Source organism: Chenopodium quinoa, unplaced genomic scaffold, assembly GCF_001683475.1.
Source record: "Chenopodium quinoa cultivar QQ74 unplaced genomic scaffold, ASM168347v1, whole genome shotgun sequence".
NCBI classification, from domain to species: domain Eukaryota; kingdom Viridiplantae; phylum Streptophyta; class Magnoliopsida; order Caryophyllales; family Amaranthaceae; genus Chenopodium; species Chenopodium quinoa.
This window is the reverse complement of record NW_018743391.1, coordinates 1,453,683-1,474,475: the sequence shown is the minus strand read 5'-3', so window position 1 is coordinate 1,474,475 and position 20,793 is coordinate 1,453,683. Positions and strand designations below refer to the sequence as shown.

Here is a 20,793-nt window from a genome sequence, read left to right as displayed (position 1 = left end):
AGTAATAACCATGCCCTCCATGCTCGGTGTTACACTCATCAACTCCACTTAATCGACAGTTGGAGCATTACAAAACTATACACCTAATTAAAGATCCAATATGTCGGCATACCCAACTTTTGGACAAGTGGAACCAACTCTAGTTGTATATTTAATTACTAATTCTACAATAATAATATACTAACTTTATGTTATTGCTATATAATACAAAACTTTGTTACATTAACTTCATCAACAACTATACTACACCAAAAATCCTCCTTTTTTCATATATCAAACCAAAAACCTATCAAAATGAATGAAGATAACGGGGGGGAGGAAATACAAGAAGTAGTGAGTGAACAAGAAGTTGAACAACTTATGCAAAACCTTCTTAAAGTAACCATAATGAGTAACAAACTTGAACTAGTAAACTATCAAGGGTTTTGGCATCCTAATATAAAAAACTACCTTAAGACTTTTAAGAGTACCCTAATGTTTCAACGACACTTTCAACCTCGAAACACCGATATTATCATAGCTAGCTTCCCTAAAACCGGTACCACTTGGTTAAAATCGTTACTCTTTTCGGTTATTAATCGTTTTCGTTACCCTAAAGATCAAACCCCTTTGCTCAAATATCATCCACATGAGCTTGTGTATGGATTAGAGGTTGATGTTTATGGCAATGCTTTCGAGTATCCTCGGCCTCAACACCTTGATGAGCTTCCTTCGCCGAGGCTTTTCCACACCCACTTGCCCTACACTTCTCTTCCGGAGAGTATAACGACTTCGGGGTGTCGGGTTTTGTACATTGGTCGGAATCCCTTGGACACGCTCGTTTCGTTGTATTACTTCTCTATAAAAATGATGAGAAAGATGGAAGGGGAAGATTTTTGTTTTAGTATGGAGGACTATTTTGAGGATTTTTATGCTGGGAGGATGCCACATGGGTCGTTTTTTGAACACGTGGTTGGATACTGGAAGCAGAGTTTAGAGCGGCCTGATAAGGTGTTATTTTTCAAGTATGAGGATTTGAAAGAGGATCCGAAATTTCATGTGAAGAGGTTGGCTGAGTTTGTAGGTGTACCATTTTGTTTAAAAGAAGAAAGTGAAGGTGTAATAGAAGATATAGTAGAGATGTGTAGTATAAATAATCTAAGAGAATTAGAGGGTAACAAAAGTGGGGTGATTAACAAGTACTTTGAGAAAAATAGCTATTTTAGGAAGGGGAAGTTGGGGATTGGACTCATCATTTAACACCTTTAATGGTAGAAAGGATGAATAATCTCATGCATGATAAACTTGAGGGTACTGGTTTATCCTTCAAAATGGTCCAGCCTACTTCGTTAAAAAATTAGGTTACTTCTTAATTAATGTGTATTAAGTAAGCCGGATTAGTAAAGAAAGTTTTAAGTATCTACTTCTGTTTCATTTTGATGTTTTATGTTGGAATTTTATAACATATCACAATTTGAGACTTGTAAAATTATCGTATTCAAAATATATTTATTCCGTCTTTATTCACTTAACAATTTTAATCAAGATAAGTCTGTAAATTAAATTGGTGCATATTCACAGAGTATAAGGAAATTGTGTTAGCCAAATAGAGATGGAGGGACTATGAGAAAAAACATAGGTTATTAAGGTATTGTTTGATTTGTCTCGCTAAGTATTCCAAGAATTTTATACATTTGTACTATTGTTAAGGAATAAAGATGTACAAATGTACAATGACATGCAAAGTCAAACCAAAACACACACACACACAATTATTCAAGTAACAACAGAAATGCAAAATGGAAAAGTACATAAATAAGCTAAGTACACATCTAAAATACCCATAACAACCGTCTTTCAAGAGTAGAAAGTACCCAATTCTACTCCATAGACACCACCATGCTTAACACGACATACTCATGGCTCATTTACCGTTACTCACGAGCCACAACGACGAGTTGCTTCCCAACATTACGGCCAGAGAAGATCCCAATCAAGGCAGAAGGAGCATTCTCTAGTCCTTCAGCAACATCTTCAACATATGAAACCTTGCCTTCCCTTATGTATGGCAGGATCATTTCCAAGTATTTAGGGTAGAGATGATAATGATCGAAAGCTATAAATCCTTCCATACGAATGCGTTTAGCTATAATATTAGATAAATTGTAGACTCCCTCAGGCTGTTGGAGATTGTACTGTGAGATCAGCCCACAGACTGGGATTCGGCCATGAGGTCTCATGTTCAATAGAACCGCGTCAAGCATCTTCCCTCCAACATTCTCAAAATAAATGTCAATGCCTTCCGGAAAGTACCTAAGCAAAGCAAGATCTCCAAAATATAAGTTAGTACTCCCTCCGTTAAATGTTATGTGTAACTTTAATTTGAGGTATTATTATTTGTAAGAGATAAAATATTCCAAAGTTGTACATAACATTTAACGGAGGTAGTATTGTGGATGTTCCACTAGCACTACTGGCAATGGTCATTTAGACATTAAGTTTTGCACAATGTTAAATATTTGGCCTAAAGCATCATACATACTCACCGTTTCAAGGTTGCATCCAAGTCTTCCTCTTCTTTGTAATTGAAGGCTTCATCAAATCCAAATTTGTTTTTCAATAAATCAACCTAACATGGCAGGAAGTTATGAAAACAAGTTAGAACTAGATAATTTCAAAATCAGAAACAGAGCTTCTATTGCAAAGTTATATGAACATCGCCTTTTTATATAAACCCAAATAAAGATAGAGCAACTTAATTCCATTAATTATCCTTCAAAAATCAAGTGATATATAATGGTATCAAAATAGCATTTAAATGTGTTTGTCAATAAGAAAATCACCTTCTCTTTGCTACCAGCACTTCCCACAACATAGCAACCAGTTAACTTTGCGAGTTGTCCAACTAATTGACCAACAGCACCAGATGCCGCGGAGACAAAGACATGATCTCCCTTCTTAGCAGATCCAATTTCATACAAGCCTGCATAGGCTGTAATGCCAGGCATTCCTACAAATTGATAGAAGACAAACATATCAAATGAAAAACAGATTGGAACGCTGCAACATTGCTGAATCCATAACGAAGCTTACCAAGAATCCCAGTATAGTAGGAAAGCGGAACATCTGTATGCTCGATTTTAAAGGAAAGCTGAGGTGATGAAACAACACTATATTCTTCCCAACCAGTAAAGCCCCATACAAGGTCGCCTGCCTTGAAGTTAGGATGCCGAGAATCCAGTACTTTTGACACTCCATATCCGATGATGGGCTGCATATATTCAGCATCTTAGTTAACAGACCAACATTCATGTCAAACTAACAAATCTTTATCACTACTTTCTCAACCTAGATAATCAAAAGTATCAAATTAACAAATCTTTATCACTACTTTCTCAATCTAGAAAATCAAAAGTATCAAATTTTGTTTATGTAGCTTAGGTTCCCTTAGGAATACTAATATAGTTACGAATTCTTTACATTTAAAAAGGTTTGGAATAAACATGCAAGCTTATTACTTCCCTCCCCTCGTCTTCCTTTTCTCACATCATGTTTAATTTAATTATATAACACTCCAATCCTCCAAATGCCTATTAGCCCTATTTAGCACTTCAATTATAAATCCAATGAATGCAATTTACCAAAAAAATAGCACATGCCACTTATTCCAACAAATATTCTAGGCAATAAACCAACACTAATTAATACTTTAGCATAGTACAATATAATCAAATTGCATAAGCACTCAAATAATTAACTAGAAATATTAGCATTTATATTTCCACTCTTTTCTTCTTCCTTAAATTAGAGTTTAATACTACACTACCCTACCACAAATAATCAATATCAATATCAATATCAATCAATATATATGTATTAAAACTCAATGACATAAATTGTAATCTTGCCACGTGTTGCCAATCTCGTCCGTGTTGCCATGTCACCTATTATTACTGATTATACATCAATGTTTTCTCATAAAATTTATAATGTATTAGCATTAATATTTGAACTCATAACCTCATATATATTCATTAAAGTTAAACTTTAACTAACCAGTAACCACCACTCCAATGACATCTTATGATGATAAAATTGTATTAAAAAGTGTTACTCATGTTCATAAATTCTAAAATTTTAATTGTGAACTTATACACTAGTGGAAAAATTGTCATTTGTAACACCCTATTTGTAACGGACATGATAAAATCCGTTACAAAAAAGAGTAATTATAACGGGCAAAATTTTTTATCGTTACAGAAAAACTTATTTGTAACGGGCAAAAAAATGTCCGTTACGAATAATTAATAATTGTAACGGGCAAATTAATTCCCGTTACAAATAGTTATTAATTGTAACGAACAAATATAAATCCCGTTACAACTAAATAACTTTCTAGGGTTAAAGATCGGTTCCTACATACTTCCCCAGCCGCTTTTCTTCCTCACTCCTCTTCTCTTTCTCTCTCCTCAAATCACTCTCTCTTTCTGCATTTCTCTTCTTCCTCAGTCATCTTCTCTTTCTCTCTCCTCAAATCACTGTCAACACTGCTCATTTCTCTTCCCGCATTTCTCTTCTTCCTCACTCGTCTTCTCTCTCTTCTTGTTCTTCAAGCTCAACAACAATGGCGGCGACTCCATTGTCAGTCGAGAAGACCACCTCTGGTAGACTCGAAATCGAGCTTGCCGAAGTCGAAATGCCTGGACTTATGTCTTGCCGTACTGAATTTGGTCCTTCTCAACCTTTTAAAGGTGCTAAGATGACTGGATCTCTTCAAATGACTATTCAAACTGCTGTTCTCTTCCCGCATTTGAAATGGACTGTTTTTTCTAGGGTTCAAGATCTCAGATCTTGTGATTTTTTATTTTAGTGGGATTTGGTATATAATTAGAGTTTAAAATGAATAAGTGTTTAATTTGTGCAATAAATAATTCGAAATGGGTTGTTCATTTCTGGATTCTTAAGATCTCAGATCTTATAGAATTATGGGGGAATTAATTAATATTAAAATTAAAATGGATGATTTAATGGTGGTATTACTGGTATATACTTAATTTGACTCCATGAATAGTTGCGATTTTAAGATAAAGTATATTTTAACAGCAATATGATTGCAAAATTAGTTTCATTTCTTTGATCAGTTACTCAACCATGATTCATATAGGTTATACTACCTCCGGTCCTTTTTAGTTGTAACTTTGGGGGTCATTGCGGAGGCCGAGGCAAAACTTTTAATGGGTTGATTAGAAAAAGTAAGGGTAAGTAATTAGGGGAATAATATAGAGGGAATACATGTGGTACCATAATTTGACTTTTTTGGACCACTTGCACTTTTTGATTTTTAGTGGGAATTTCCCACCAACAGATTCTGGCAGCATACAAACAGGTGGGAAAATTGTTTCCCACTTTGTTTCCCTCCTAATTTTTCACCCCAAATTCAAATTTTTTCCAATTTCTTCCAAAATTCGAATTTTTCATTGTCATTCAAACAAAATGCCCCTTATAAAAGGAGGGCATCCTTTCCAAAACCCCATATCAAAAGAACAGTTTTAGGGGAATTGGGGAAGGGTTGGGGGTAGGATAGTTAAGTTAGGTTACATCAGAAATAATGTTTTGTCAATTCAAAATACAGGCAGCCCTATCAAATTACATCATTCTAAATCCTAATTCCTAAAGTTGTGTTAGTAGATGCAACTTTTTTAATTACAGGAATAGGCTCCATTGAAGACCGACAAAAAACAACCAGCCGCCACTTTATCACTAAAAAGCCACCCTGAAAAATAAAAATTGGAGGGACTCATGGCAGAGTTCATAGATGAGCTTATGGATGAGTACATTCAGCATCAACAAGCATTGGATGATGAATTCATAGAAGATAAACAAATTCAAGAAGAATATCCATGGTGGTACGATTCAGATGATGATCAACAACAAGAACAGGAAGCCAATGATGATGGATATGATGCAGATGATTATGCAAATAATGAAGAAGCACGACAGCATGTTAGAGCAAGCAGAGAAATGAATGTAGAAGAGAAAAGAGCACTTGTTGATGAGATTATGTTGCACATGGAGGGGGACTCACTACCAAGAGGCTTCTTAGCCAATTTGGCTAGAAAACATTCAGTGCACAAACCAACAACAACAAGGTGGTTCAAGGTAATCAAACAATATCTTGCTAAAAGTACTGTTGTTGATGTTAATACCAAAAAATTAGGCAGGACAAGACCCAAACCAAAAGTGTACATAGATGAATTTCTAACATCAGTACCACTATACAAGAGAGGGACAGAGAGATGTTATGATGCAGCCCTCAAAATACCAAAGACAGCACTCCACAGACTCAGGCAACAAGGCAGGATGAGAACACACACCAGCACAAATCGTCCAGCTCTTACAGAGAAGCACAAAGTGTCAAGACTCAAATGGGTCCTAAGTCACATAGATCCCATTTCAACAAAAAGGGACCCAAAATTCAGAGACATGTAGCAATGGATACATTTAGATGAGAAATGGTTCTTCATTAATCCAGAGACAAGAACATTTTATTTGCTGCCTACAGAGGAAGATCCATACAGGGCACAACAATCAAGGAGATTCAAGATAAAAGCAATGTTCATGGGAATGATTGGGAAACCCTTGTTTGATGAGCAAAACAACACGGTACATGATGAGAAATATGGTCTATTTCCTTTTGTCAAGTATGAAATGGCCAAAAAGAAAAGCAAAAACAGAGATGCAGGGACTCTAGAGACAAAGGCACTTCAAAGTGTCACAAAAGAATGCATTAGGGACATGCTACTAACACATGTGATTCCAACTATCTATGAAAAGTGGCCAGAACAGCTACCTAAGGACATCTTCATTCAATAGGATAATGAAAGACCTCATCAAGTTCTAAAAGATGAAGAATTTCAGGCAGCTTGTCATGCACATGGATTCAACATTCAATTCATTTTCCAACCAGCTCAATCACCAGAAACAAATGTATTAGATTTAGGTTTGTTTAGTGTTATTCAATCACTACAATACCAATCATTCCCAAGGAATCTAGATGAGCTCATAAAGGAAGTTGCTAGAGCTTTTGAATAGTTTGATCCAGTTTTGAACAAGTACACATGGATCACACTACAATCATGCTTGATTAAGATAGTAGAGAAGCAAGGTGGGAACAACTTCTCTCCCCCTCACATGAAGAAGAGAAGTTTGGACAGTCAAGGTCTACTACCACAGTTACTAGAAGTTGACAGGAATCTCATTGGTCAAGTTGTTCAATATTTAGATTCAGTGACAGTAATTGGTGATTATCAAGAACACATGGAAGTGGATGCAGAATGAAGCACATGAGGAGGACATTGCAAATGGAATAAGGACTCAACACATGACTGCCACACATAACCTTTTAATATTCTAACAACTTTTTGAGTGAGTTTATGTCTAGGTTATGTGTCGTTTTGGTAAATACAAGTTACACATTTATTAGGCAGTCATGTATTCATTATAGTGTTAATCTTTTGTTTAGTGATACATGTAATCAACCACGCTTTGAAATGTTTTGTAACTAATACTTCCATCAGAATAGGTGTTTTTTCAGTCAAAGCTTTAGTGAGTGTTGGTACCTCAACAAAACCTCATACAGAGATTACAGGAGCATCCACACCACCCAAGTAGCTATCAGGTGAGTCCCATCCTCATTTGGAAAATAAACAAGGTATGCATTTACAGTTGGGGGGACTCAATGCATTTTAGGGACTCAAATGCCAAGGAAGGACATCTAGTACATGCATCTATGATCAACCAGGGGACTCAGAAGGGATGTGTTAAGCATTAAACATGTCACATGGTCCAACTAACACAATTACAACCTATAGCAACCTAGAGCATAACCCTAGGACAACCATAGCACCACAATAGCCACAAGACAGAGCACAACCCTAGCAGCACATAAGCCACGAGACTGAGCACAAGCCTACCAGCACACAACACAAAGCAGAACCAAGACAACACATAGCACAACCCTACCAGCACACAACACAGAGCACAACCATGCCAGCACACAAGACAGAGCAGAACCAAGACAACACAGAGCCCAACCCTATCAGCATTTAAGATACAGCAGAGCCAACACAGGCCATGTAATCCCCCATATTTTTAAATATATTATAAATGAATTTATATATTATTTATAATATTTATTTGTATTTTTCCGGAATTTAATTTCAAAAGTTTCAAATTATTTTTGAGGTTGATAAACGATTTTATTACAAAGAACTTTTTATGAACCTTCCTTCTATAATTTATGTCCAACAAACAAACCAAACCCAATTTACTTTCTTAATTGACCCATTAATTTAATGAGGCCCAATATCCCTACTTACCCTACTACCCTCTCTCCTATAAATACCCCATACATCCCCAAAAATTTCCCCACACAAAAGGTTAGTCTTATTTTCTTTCTCCTTTGTTTTATTAATTTGTGTAATTATAATTATTGATTATGGGTTTTGATTTTATTGTTTGAAATTAATTTAATTAGTATCAAATTGTATTTTGATGATTAAACTTTATAATTTCAGATTTTATAAATGTTATAATTTTCAGATTTTTGTAAATTTAATAACCTAGGGTTTTTAATCATTGAAAATCATGATTTTAGGGTTTTTATGAACAATTGATTTAGGGCTTTTATAGTAATGATGTTTTGAAATTTTGGTGATTATACTACTAATTAGTTTAACTTAATCCCAGATTATCTTGAACACGTAAATTCGTGTTTTAATGTTTATATTTTGGTTCGTTAATATTAATCCCGTTCTAATCCCGATCAGGTTCTGAACTCATCTGATTTTGACAAAAAAGTAGTGTTTTCCATGTGGAAACAATGTTTTAAGAAAGACTCACTTACTTTGGTAGTGAGCACCACCCTTTCGTGGCCAAATTCAGCCTCTAAATATGATTTTCGGGCAGTTTTTGATTTTTAACGAAGATTTTTTTATGCTTAATGTTTATGATTAGTTTTGGGTTTTGATTTTATAGTATAAAGTTTATATTTTTAGTATCAAAATCATGTTTTTATGTTTTAAACTAATAATTTCAAATTATAATTGTTGTTATAATTTTCAGATTTTATAATTTTAAAAACCTAGGGTTTCAATTTATTTAAATTGGGATTTTAGGGTTCTTATGACTAATTAAATTGGGGCTTTTGTTCCTATTGTATTTCTAATGCATAATTAACCATAAAAACATGTTTTTAATGAAGTTTTAAGGAGTTTTAATCTAAATTATATTGCTGGAAATTTGGTTAAGTATTAATTTATTATTGTTGCTTGTTTTCTAGGAAGTGATTATTTCTTAGGAGACTTTTAAGTGATTAAAAGTGGCACAAAGGATTGTTTATACGAGGTACGCACATGTCTACTTCGTTGTAAGTAGTATCATGTTTAGGTACCAAAGAAAAGAACTTAGTTTCATGATTAGAGAACACTTGGATGAAAATTATTTGGTTATACATTTAATTAATTCATGTGCTTATGTTTATGAGACATGTTTTGGTGAATTGATTATGTTTGTATGGAATTATGGATGCAAGCATATTGAATTATATTGGATTAATTATTTGTATGGAATGTTGATACAAACATATTTTATTGGATTGGTTTGTTAACCACATTTGGATTATTAAAGGATTGGAATTTAATGGTTTAAATGGAATGAATTTATTAATTATTCCACAAGGTTATTTATTTTATTTTATTACTCAATCATGAATTGTTAGTATGTTGAGTAAAGGTGGATTAAGCCGAAATGGCTAGGTGAGTTGACTATGTTCAACAATTTGGATAATTTGGAAGTTTAATGGAACTAAAGGTCAACTTGTGATGTGATCACCATTGTCCTAAATAAGATTAACAGTGAATTGATGTATGATTGTTATGTATGGTCTTCTTGAATGAGTCGGTTATTAATTAAAATTGTAATCACGTAAAGTGAAACATGGATGAGCAATAAAACTCTAGAAAGCGTGCACTTCTAGAGTATTGACAATTATGGGTTGGGGTACACGGTGGTAGCCCATGGCTTTCCGAGGCTTGTTTGATCAACATGTCCTCTTTTCTTTTGGTATTTACATTTTATTTTTATAATGAAAGTTAGATGGGATCCTAGACTAACTTTGTGAGAATGGAGTCGCGCCCATTCTTGCATCGCGCTAAACTTTTATTTTAAATGGTCATTTGGGACCAAAATGATTTGGTGGATTGGACAACCTCGTCTATTGATTACTCCAACTAAATTAATTAAATTAAATATAAAGAGTCAAGTGTTTGGAATTGATTAGCAAGTATGTTGAGTCGATTGAATTGTTTAAGTGTGGAGTCTTGATTAATGAATTTATGTTGTATGTTTATTTACTTTAATTAGTTGAGCATGCTAGGCTTGGTACGTTGTAGCTTGTATGTACTCAGCTTTGCTGATTGCGTGCTTTTGTGTGTTTTCTTTTGGTCATGGCCTTCGCCTTTCAATGACCCTGTGATGATCCAATTATTACACTTGTATTATTGAGGAGCAGTATTGCACAGGTTAGCTTGATGATGTGAAGTTCGGGGATTTGACATACGCGTTGTCAAGGGATTGGTGTGATTGAGAGTATTTGTTCTTTGTGTTGAACTTATTTATGTTTTACTATTTTAATTATGTTTTGGGATTTTGGAATATTGGGTTGGTTTTAATAAGGGCTTTTATGGTTCCAATTTGTAAGCTTTGACTTATTGGTTTTCTAAATTATATTATTTTAAGATTTAAGTTGGATTTCCGCTGCAATACTTTGATAAAGCCTTAACGTTTTAACACGTGGCGCTAACATGCCAATGGTTCTCCTCTCTTTTTATTTAAAGTAAGTGGTTTGGAAAAGGGAGAATTATTGGGGTGTTACAGGACACCAACAACTCACAACCAACACAATCCACAGAACATCATACAGTGCACAACTAACACAACCAAACAACAAGTTTTAAATAGAGAAAATGCACAACACAATACAACAACAATTTTGAGATTTACCAGCACACACAAAACATGATCCAACATCAAAGGAAGACAATCACCATTGTAACAAACCAAACATAAACCAAAGGAAAACTAAAATAAACTAGGGTTTATAGAGTATACGCTGCGCAATCAGTTTGGAGGAGGGTAGAATTGAGGGTAGTAGATCTGCAGGTACGCCTCAATCACCTCTTCCCTCGACATCCCTCCAGGTGGACCAGATTTGATCCTCTTAGCTCCGTTAGAAGGCCCTTCACAGTCGTCGTGGGACCCAGGTGGCTTAGCCACCTCAGAAACCTCCAGATCTACTGGGTTTAACTTCCCAGTAGCAGATCCAGCAGCGGAGACCTCACCCTCAACAACTACAGCAGCAGGAATAGGATGAACCTCAGCAATCGAAATCACCTCAAGTGGTGGTTCATCAGCGGCCATAGCCACAGGGACCACTTCCTGAGGCTTCTCCTCCTCATCGCTCAACTCAGCAAGTTTTGCACCACGGATCTTCCTCCTTGCGATCACTGAAGCACGACGAACGGGTTTCATGTTTCCCGTTCCTCGCTCCGGCTTATAAGTTACACGCCCAGATCGGCGCTTAGATGCAGTTGATTCAAGGGTCTCATGGCAAAGAGGATCGAGTTCTTTGTCCGTTGAAGTAGACATAGTGGGACTCAAGAAGTAGAAGAACATAACAGAAGAATGAAGGAAGGAGAAAACCCAGATCGCAAGGAGAGTGACAGAGTTAGAGAGAGAGAAAGAGAGAGAGGAGATCCTAAACGGCGAAGAGTGAGGAGTGAGAAAAATATGAACTAGGGTTTCGGGGGGGTAATATAATCCGGAGAATTCTCCAGAATAAATGCACCCAACCATATTCATCTGATGAATTGAATGTTGTAGCATTCAATTGAGTTAGTTGGGATGATGGAGAATTTAAAGAGTATGGGGGTTTTTTTTAGTGGGAATGATTAATCTAATTGCTCAGTTAGGTAGTGTAATTATATTAGGTTAGTAGTATAATAACATTGGTTATAAAAATAAGTAAGGGTAAGATTGTAATTTTACCTATAAAAAGTTACTAAATGAAGGAAATAAATGGGAAAGTTGCAAGTAATGTGGACCCAAAAAGGAAATAGTTGCAACTAATTTGGACCAAAGGTAGTAGTTAATTAAAATATATAACTCAAAAATGCAAAATAATTTTACATAATTTTTCTTTTTAACCACAAAATATGTTACTAGAAGGAATTTATTATGATAGTTGAATTATAAAAAAAATCCCTTTAACAAATAAAACAAATTGATACAATTTATTATTTAGGTTGTTGCAAATTGGATAATTTGCCAATTACTACCGCAAGTTAATACCACTTTGTAAATTAATACCGCAAATTAAAATAGTTGTGAATTACTAACGCAAAAATTTTTAAAATGTTGCGATTACTACCAAACCCCCATTAAACCCAACTATGACGTCATTATATCCCTTTAACCCGTATTTGACCATGGTTAAGGGCTTTAACCAGCCCCCCAAAAAAAGAAAATGGGTTAGGGATATAATGACGTCATGGTTAAGGGTTTTAACCATGGGTTAAAGTGATATAATGACGTCATAGTTGGGTTTAATGGGGGTTTGGTAGTAATCGCAACATCTTAAAATTTTTTGCGGTAGTAATTCACAACTTTTTTAATTTGCGGTAGTAATTTACAAAGTAGTATTAACTTGCGGTAGTAATTGGCAAATTATTGAATAATAATGAATTTTGATATTCAACTATATTTAAAATATTTAACAAATGATTTATTTTTATAAAGCCATAACTTATATTTCACTTGCTTTATTTTGTAATAATATTTTATATACAAATAATAACCTGGGCATCGCCCGGGCCAAAAACTAGTTACATATAAAATCAGCTCATAAACTCCAAAACAACATCACTAAACAATAACTAAATAAACAGATAACTAGTTTGAGGCCCGGGCGATGCCCCAGGTCATTTTTTTTTTGTATATAATAGTAAATTGTTTTAAAAAATAACTTTAATAAATTAAAGTGAAATCTATTGATGGTTTTATAATTTTTTTTAAAAAAAAAATCATATTTTTTAGTAAATTTTATTGAGCATTAACAAAATTCATTATCATATTAGTTTGTTTTATCTGTTAAATGAATGAGCAAACGACAGAATGAGGATTAAAAAATTAGAATTTATGAACATTAATTTTTTGTGAGGAAAAATTAATGATTAGTTTTAATATGACATGAATCACATGACCTCACAGCATTTATCAATTCATGACAACACGTGGCAAAAATGATGACAAGTGGCATGATTACAATTCTTGCCTTGGGTTTTAATATATATATGGATAGATTAATCAACAATTATTAAACGAATCACAATCAAAACATTAATGAATAAAAAAAATCGAAAAGGGTATTAATCAAAATAAATCGTACCGATCCAGGTAAGAAAGATTCGACATAAGAAGCACGATCACGGTTGGTCATACGACTCCTCATATAAGGATCACAAGACAAGTAGAGATTCTTAAGAAGAATTCCATTAGAATCTTCTGGAAGTTTAAGGTTAATGTTGGAAGTTTTGACCTCCATGTCTGATTCTTTGGGAAACCCAACAACGTAATCCTTTAACACTACTTGTTTGTTGCTCACTTCTTCCGCCATTGTTGCTCTGTTTTGCTCTGTTTTTCTTTCTAGAAGTTTCTGAAAGTGGGTAATAAAGAAAAGGCTTGATTTGGGTTGAAAATGGAGATTGAATATATAGGAGAGCGAAAAGTGTGAAAGTTGAATGTGGGTGTGTATGATTGAGATTTTGAGGTGTATTCATACTTTTCATTGCTGTTGTTGACTGTTCATGTTCACGTTGAAGTTGTGATTATTTAAGTAGTAATGATGATTTAGGAATCATTATAATATGTGGTTAATGTTAATATATTATGGTTGATTAGAATAAAATTATTATTCATATCTATTAGTGTGATTAACCAAATGGATGACATACTTGCCCATATAGGGATCATTATAATATGTGATTAATATGGTTGATTAGAAATAAAATTATTATTATTCATATCTATTATTGTGCCACATTGTGTGATTAACCAAATAGATGACATACTTGCCCATAATTAACAAATTAGTTGACATAGACTACTGAATACTTAAAACGGACCGCAGATTTCCACTATTAATTTTAGGGGCCGTTTGGTTGGGGATAATCAAGAAAGGGAATGGAAATCAACTGGCTCGATTCCCTTTGTTGATGTTTGTTTTGCACTTTTTTTCATTCTCTTTCCCCTCTTCATTACCCCAAATCGCTCTAAGTTCATTCCCCACACCCCTAGACTTTTCCATTCCATTCCCTAGCCACCACCACACCACCACCTTCTTACCTCCACACACCACCGAGAAAACCCAACCACCGCACTACCCACGATTCGCCGCCTCTCTGACGACCTCCGACGATTCTCCCCCTCCCCGTAAAACTCTCTTCTCCTCACGCAAAAACATCCCCAACCCCTAGAAATCCCTCCCTCTCCCCGAAAAACCACCGTCTGACCCTCCCCACCCTCGAAACCCTAGCCTAGGGTTTCGAGGGTGGGGAGGGTCAGACGGTGGTTTTTCGGGGAGAGGGAGGGATTTCTAGGGGCTGGGATGTTACTAGGGCTTTTCTGGGTTGGTTTTTGGGGAAGAGATCGCAGCGCGAGGCCGGAGAAGGGCGGCGAAGGTGCTGCGAAGGGCGGCGAAGGTGAGGCACCCGGCGGTGTAGGTGCGGCTGGTGGTTTGGTGGACGAATGGTGGCTAGAAAAGGTGGAAAGTGAATGAATTAGGTGGTTGTGTGGTGGTGGGATGATGGGTTTGTTTCCCTTAGTTTTGAAAACAAACAACATAGAGAAAATTGGGTATTTTCATTCCATTCTCTTCCATTCCCTTTGTTCATTCCATTCCGTTTACCCCAAGTGAACCAAACGACCCCTTAATATATTCTTCCTCCAATCCTAAATAATTGACACAATAAAAATTGACACACATGCCAATACAACTTTAGATATATATGATTAAACAGTTTTAAAAAAATATAAAAAAGTTGATATTATGAAACTTATTAATACTATTGACTACCTCCGTTTTTTATTAGTTGACACGTTTCGATTTTAGTACTATTTACACACCTCTCTTTGATTATAATTTGTAATTTATATTTAAAGAAAAATATAGTCAATTGAGATTTTGTTACGAATGTATATATTCAAAATATCAACTTTTTACCCGTCAAAAAAAAAAAAAAATATCAACTTTTTATAATTTTTGCTTATCGATAATTGAAGATATTAATGATTGAATTTGTACATTGACAAATGTGACTAAAGATTCTTGTCAACTAAAAAGAAACGGAGAAAGTATTTTACAAGGCGAGGGCCGGGAAACAGATAAGAAAACCGGGGAAAGTATTTTACAAGGCAAGGGCCGGGGACAGATAAGAAAACCGATCCCGTAAATGCAAAGGCAAATCCGTTAACCCAAAAGGCCAAGACATATTAGACGTCATATGCAGATTTTCTTCAAACAAAAAATGCACAAATGTATGCCCTATATTGTTGAATTAACCAATAGATCCCAATTAGCATTATCAATTAAGACTGCAAGAGTATAACAAGATATGCAAAATGCATAAGTACCATACATATTTATTTTAATTACTATTATAACATAATCTTTCAAAAATAGAAACCACTCAATTCTACTCACTACAAACATCATCACTTAAAAGCTCAACACAGCATGTTCAAATTTCATTTGATAGAATTTAGTCACGAGACACCACAACGAGCTGCTTCCCAACATTACGGCCAGAGTAGATCCCAATCAAGGCTGCAGGAGCGCTCTCTAAGCCTTCAGCAACATCTTCAACATATGAAACTTTGCCCTCCCTGATGTGTGGTAGGATCATTTCCAGATATTTAGGGTAGAGATGATAGTAATCGAAAACTATAAATCCTTCCATACGAATACGTTTGGCTATAATTTCAAACAAATTGTGGACTCCCTCCGGCTGTTCGAGATTATATTGTGAGATCATTCCGCAGGTTGGGATTCGGCCATGAAGTCTCATGTTCGATAGAACAGCCTCAAGCATCTTACCTCCAACATTCTCAAAATAAATATCAATTCCCTCCGGAAAATATCTAAACAAAGCAAGATATCAGGATTTGAGGACCGCAGTCTTAGTTTAAAATTTAAATGGGCATATAATAAAACTTCCCCTTGTGTTATGAATGTTTCACTCTAGCAATGGTCACTTAGACATACCTTCTTGCACAAAGATAAGGATTTGACATAATACGTTATATGAAGTACATATTGGCAGTCAGTACATGTAAATACTCACCTCCTCAAGGCCGCATCTAAGTCTTTCTCTTCCTTGTAATTGAAGGCTTCATCAAATCCAAATTTGTTTTTCAATAAATCAACCTAACATGCAGGAAGTTGTGAGAGCAAGTGAGAACCAGAAATATATTTCAAAAATGGCAAAAAGGTTTTAATTGAAAAGTTGTATAAACTCTCTACCAAGTGATATTTAATGGTATCCAACTAGCATTCAAGAACTCTCCACCAAGTGCAACTTACATCAAGAACTTATATTTGTCAATCATAATTTTAAATGCTAAGATTAAAAATCATAAAAGGATGTCATCCACAAGTAACAATCAAACATGTAGAATCAAAAAAATCACCTTCTCTTTGCTACCAGCACTTCCAACAACATAGCAACCATTCAATTTTGCAAGTTGTCCAACTAGTTGACCAACAGCACCAGACGCTGCGGAGACAAAGACACGATCTCCCTTCTTAGGAGATCCAACCTCATAGAAACCAGCATAGGCTGTCATGCCAGGCATACCTACAAATTGATAGAAGCCAAACATGTCAAATGATCTGAATTATTGAAATAGCTGAGAAGAGATTAGAAGGCTGCAAAATTCCTAGCAGGAACCACCTCCTGTTGGAAAAAAATTTCTTATGGTATTCCTCAAGGTCTCAGTAATCTTTTCATTTACTTCTTAAAGCCCAAATTCTGAATACAGTTTATATATTGATACGTGAAAGCATACAGGTAAGTCATCCTAGATTATGTATTATTTCTTTCCCATCTCTTTGTCCCTATAGGCAGCGGGGTTGTGAGTCCCAGTCCTGATCCCTCAGTTATCCTGGATTGGAGTGATGAGTCTGCCTTCTTTATTGCCCTCATCAGCAATCAGCACTGATTTACAAACGTATTTCTCCCTCCTCACAATCAAAACCTTAAATTTCATAGAATCTATTCACATGCAATAGTTTTTACATCCAATTCAGATGCCTAACCCTGTAGAATTTTATCCATTTATAATATCTTCAGTAAACGCTCCAGACTACAGCATATTTTATCCATTTATAATATCTTCAATAAACGCTCCAGACTACAGCATATTTTATCCATTTATAATATCTTATTCTTCTGCTGAATGCTGATAATTAAAACTGAAGCTATTGCTTAATTCAATGCTTGTCAAGTTCTTGCAGCTCTACCCACAAATAGTATTTCCAGAGAACATTCAATGGTTTTTCCAAGCAAATAGAACAAAAACTGAAATGAAATAGTCGGAAAATATGAAAAGATACTATAGTTCAACTAGTACCACATTTTTCAGAGTTCCTAAAAATTAAAATTAAAGGAAAACACAAACACTTACCAAGAATCCCAGTATAGTAGGAAAGAGGCACATCAGTATGCTCAATTTTAAAGAAGAACTGTGGAGATGAAATAAGACTATATTCTTCCCATCCAGTTATTCCCCATACAACGTCACCCACCTTGTAGTCTGGATGCCGAGAATCCAGCACTTTGGACACTCCATACCCCATAATGGGCTGCAAAAAAATCAGCATTTTAGTTAACAGAAGTTTCACGCACACCAAAAAACCTCTATCACTACTTTTTTTTAAGGAAGAAAAAAAACAAAAAAAGTATCAAACTTTGCTCTTAATTTCTGTAGGACTGTCGATACATTTACAATTTTGCATGTTTAGCATGCCATAATTCTTATTAATTCAAAGGCCAACCAAATTCTATATAATGGGTCAAGAAGAACGTTGGCAGGACAAGGTAACTAGTTGAGGCAAAGCCACAAAACAAAGCTCACCTCCCTAACTCTAGCTTTAGCAAATCTTCTTAATTCTTGTAGTCTGAAAATTTTCTATTTTACTCGATAGGCAACAAGTTAATAAGGAAGCAGGCCAATTATGGGTTACTGACTTATCACGTTTAATCATCTTTCATAATTCATACATGTGCACATCGGCAGTCAGAAATTATCACCTAAAGATCTCATGAAATAGAAGAATCGACAAACATATTGAACATAAAACCTTGAATGAAAGATGTAGAATAGTGATCATATCCGTAATAGGTGGAAAATCAACTTGTAAACGTTCTGTGCAAGTGTATGATAGGCAATTACATCCATTATGAGGGATCAGATCCATAGTATTGCCCCTAACTACTTTAAAATGAGCTGCAATTAGCACACAAAACATTTTAACCAGAGATTATCAAGTACAATTCTATAATCTTTTACCCCTTTTATTGAATTTACAGTGTGTTTGGAGGGAAAAGAATGCGTAGCATTCATTTTATTATTCAGATACGACTTCACTCAGTGAAGGGAGGAGAATTAGAGGGATCCAGTTCCCGTCCCCTACAACACTATGTTCAGTCAACTATTTTGGAAGGAAAGGGAGGGGTTGTAAGGGAAGAAATGAGCTTGCATTTCCTTCCAAACTTTCAAACACTTGAAGGATTTAACTTATAAGAAGAAAATGAAAAGGGATTCCTCTAGTCCCCTTCCTTTCTCTCAACCCCCACATCATATCCAAACGAGGGAAGATTGATCCCTCACTTTCTATAACCCTCCCTCTAACTCTAAAATGCCCTACATAAACCATATTTGTCAGGGGATATAAGTTGAGGGAAAAGGAAGATGAAGAAAATGAATTCTTCCTATTCTCTTCCATTCCCTTCTCCCATGTCATGTTCAAAAACAAATGAAGATGAATCCTTCACCTTTTCTTCTCTCCCTTTCTCTCCAAAATTCCACTATCCAAACACACTCGTAAAACCGGGTAATAGACTATGAAATCAGTGATTTCATATGCATAAAGTCATAACAAATTATCTCATATCATTCAAAAATGCCTCCCCAAAACCTCTTATGCTAAACATCTCCACAAATAACACCCATTTTGCCAAAAATTAATGTAACAAAATTTATTAAACCACCACCAGCTTTGATTTTAACATTGCAAAAGCCTATTTTAACACTTCTAAATTTCCCAAATAACACATGCAACAAAAATTTCTAGATTATAAAACGAACCTTATTAATACACTTTAGCATACAATAAATTAAAATTGCATATAAACCCAAATAATTGAATACAAATATATTTCATTTTAACTGTCCCATTCCTTTATATAGAGTTTATAACATCACCCTAAAGTCCAACACTATAAAACATGAAATGATGAAAAGAAAGGTAGCACATTTACAAATTATTTAACCCCAAAACGAATTAATTAATCAATTAGTCAAACAGCAAATATTAAAATAATCAAAAAAGGCTGAAAAACAAACAATTAATTAAACAAACAATCAATAAAAAAAAAAATGAAATGGGTATCAATTAAAATAAAATATACCGATCCAGGTACGAAAGATTCGACATAAGTAGGGCGATCATGCTTGGTCATACGACTCCTCATATAAGGATCACAAGACAAGTAGAGATTCTTAAGAAGAATCCCATTAGAATCTTCTGGAAGTTTAAGGTTAATCTTGGAAGTTTTGAACTCCATATCTGATTCTTTGGGAAACCCAACAACGTAATCCTTTAAGATTACTTGTTTGTTGCTCACTTCTTGTCCCGCCATTGTTGCTCTGGTTTTTTGTTTTCTGGAAGTTTCTGAATGTGAGTAGAAATGAAGAGTTTTTTCTGGGTTGAAAATTGGTGAAGGGTTGGGTTTTTATAGGGGAGAGAAAGTGTGAAAATTGCAGATTATTGCACCGATTTGTGAATGAATGAATGAACGAGAGTGTGAGGTGTAGTGTAGACACTTTTTTTTTGCTATTTTTGACTGTTTAATGTTCACATTACATACACATTGAAATCTTTATCAATTTTGCAATTGAATTGTACCTTGTAAACTTCTAGTCACTCATTTTGCCTTCCAATAGTTGTTAACTTTTTTTTTTTTTTTTTTTGACAAATCCAATAGTTGTTAACTTGTTATCCTACAATGTTTCGGATTTTAATACAAACTCCGTGCACAAGCGAGATATGGACCATGTGGTAGACAATAACGGGGTGGTGTTTGGTTGGAGGGATAGGAATAAGAGGGATAAAGAGGAAGGATAAAGATAGAGAATTGATGAAATACTACCTCCCTTACATATTATTTACAACAATTTGACATAAATTAAAGAGGAAAAATGTCTAATAATTGCAAATAACATATAACGAAGGTAGTATATCATAGCACTTGATCCAAACTAGGATACCACCTATAAAGATGATGGTTTTGACTTTTGAGCTAAGACAGCCAACAAGGCAACAAGGGCATGGTGTAGCACAACACACAACACAACATGCACGGTTATTATGTGTGTCAAGTCATGGACCAAACTTGGGCTAGACTAATTTTATTGAGA

General features: G+C 35.0%; 2 protein-coding genes and 1 pseudogene across 2 annotated transcripts; 1 reads left to right on the top strand and 2 right to left on the bottom strand.

Moving 5' to 3' along the window:
* The first annotated feature begins 236 nt into the window (after positions 1-236).
* On the top strand, positions 237-1,400 carry LOC110738538 (annotated as a pseudogene).
* Positions 1,401-1,603: 203 nt separating this feature from the next.
* Positions 1,604-13,939, bottom strand: LOC110738677 (2-alkenal reductase (NADP(+)-dependent)-like). Its single transcript, XM_021919076.1, has 5 exons — positions 13,484-13,939; positions 3,073-3,250; positions 2,823-2,989; positions 2,526-2,608; positions 1,604-2,292 (listed from the first exon to the last, which is right to left on the bottom strand). The coding sequence occupies exons 1-5, from the start codon at positions 13,709-13,711 to the stop codon at positions 1,914-1,916; spliced, it is 1,035 nt and encodes a 344-aa protein (XP_021774768.1). The 5' UTR covers positions 13,712-13,939; the 3' UTR covers positions 1,604-1,913.
* A 1,706-nt stretch (positions 13,940-15,645) lies between these two features.
* LOC110738676 (2-alkenal reductase (NADP(+)-dependent)-like) lies at positions 15,646-20,329 on the bottom strand. Its single transcript, XM_021919075.1, has 5 exons — positions 19,785-20,329; positions 17,779-17,956; positions 16,783-16,949; positions 16,437-16,519; positions 15,646-16,233 (listed from the first exon to the last, which is right to left on the bottom strand). Exons 1-5 carry the CDS (start codon positions 20,013-20,015, stop codon positions 15,855-15,857), a joined length of 1,038 nt encoding a protein of 345 aa, XP_021774767.1. The 5' UTR covers positions 20,016-20,329; the 3' UTR covers positions 15,646-15,854.
* Between the last annotated feature and the right edge of the window lie 464 nt (positions 20,330-20,793).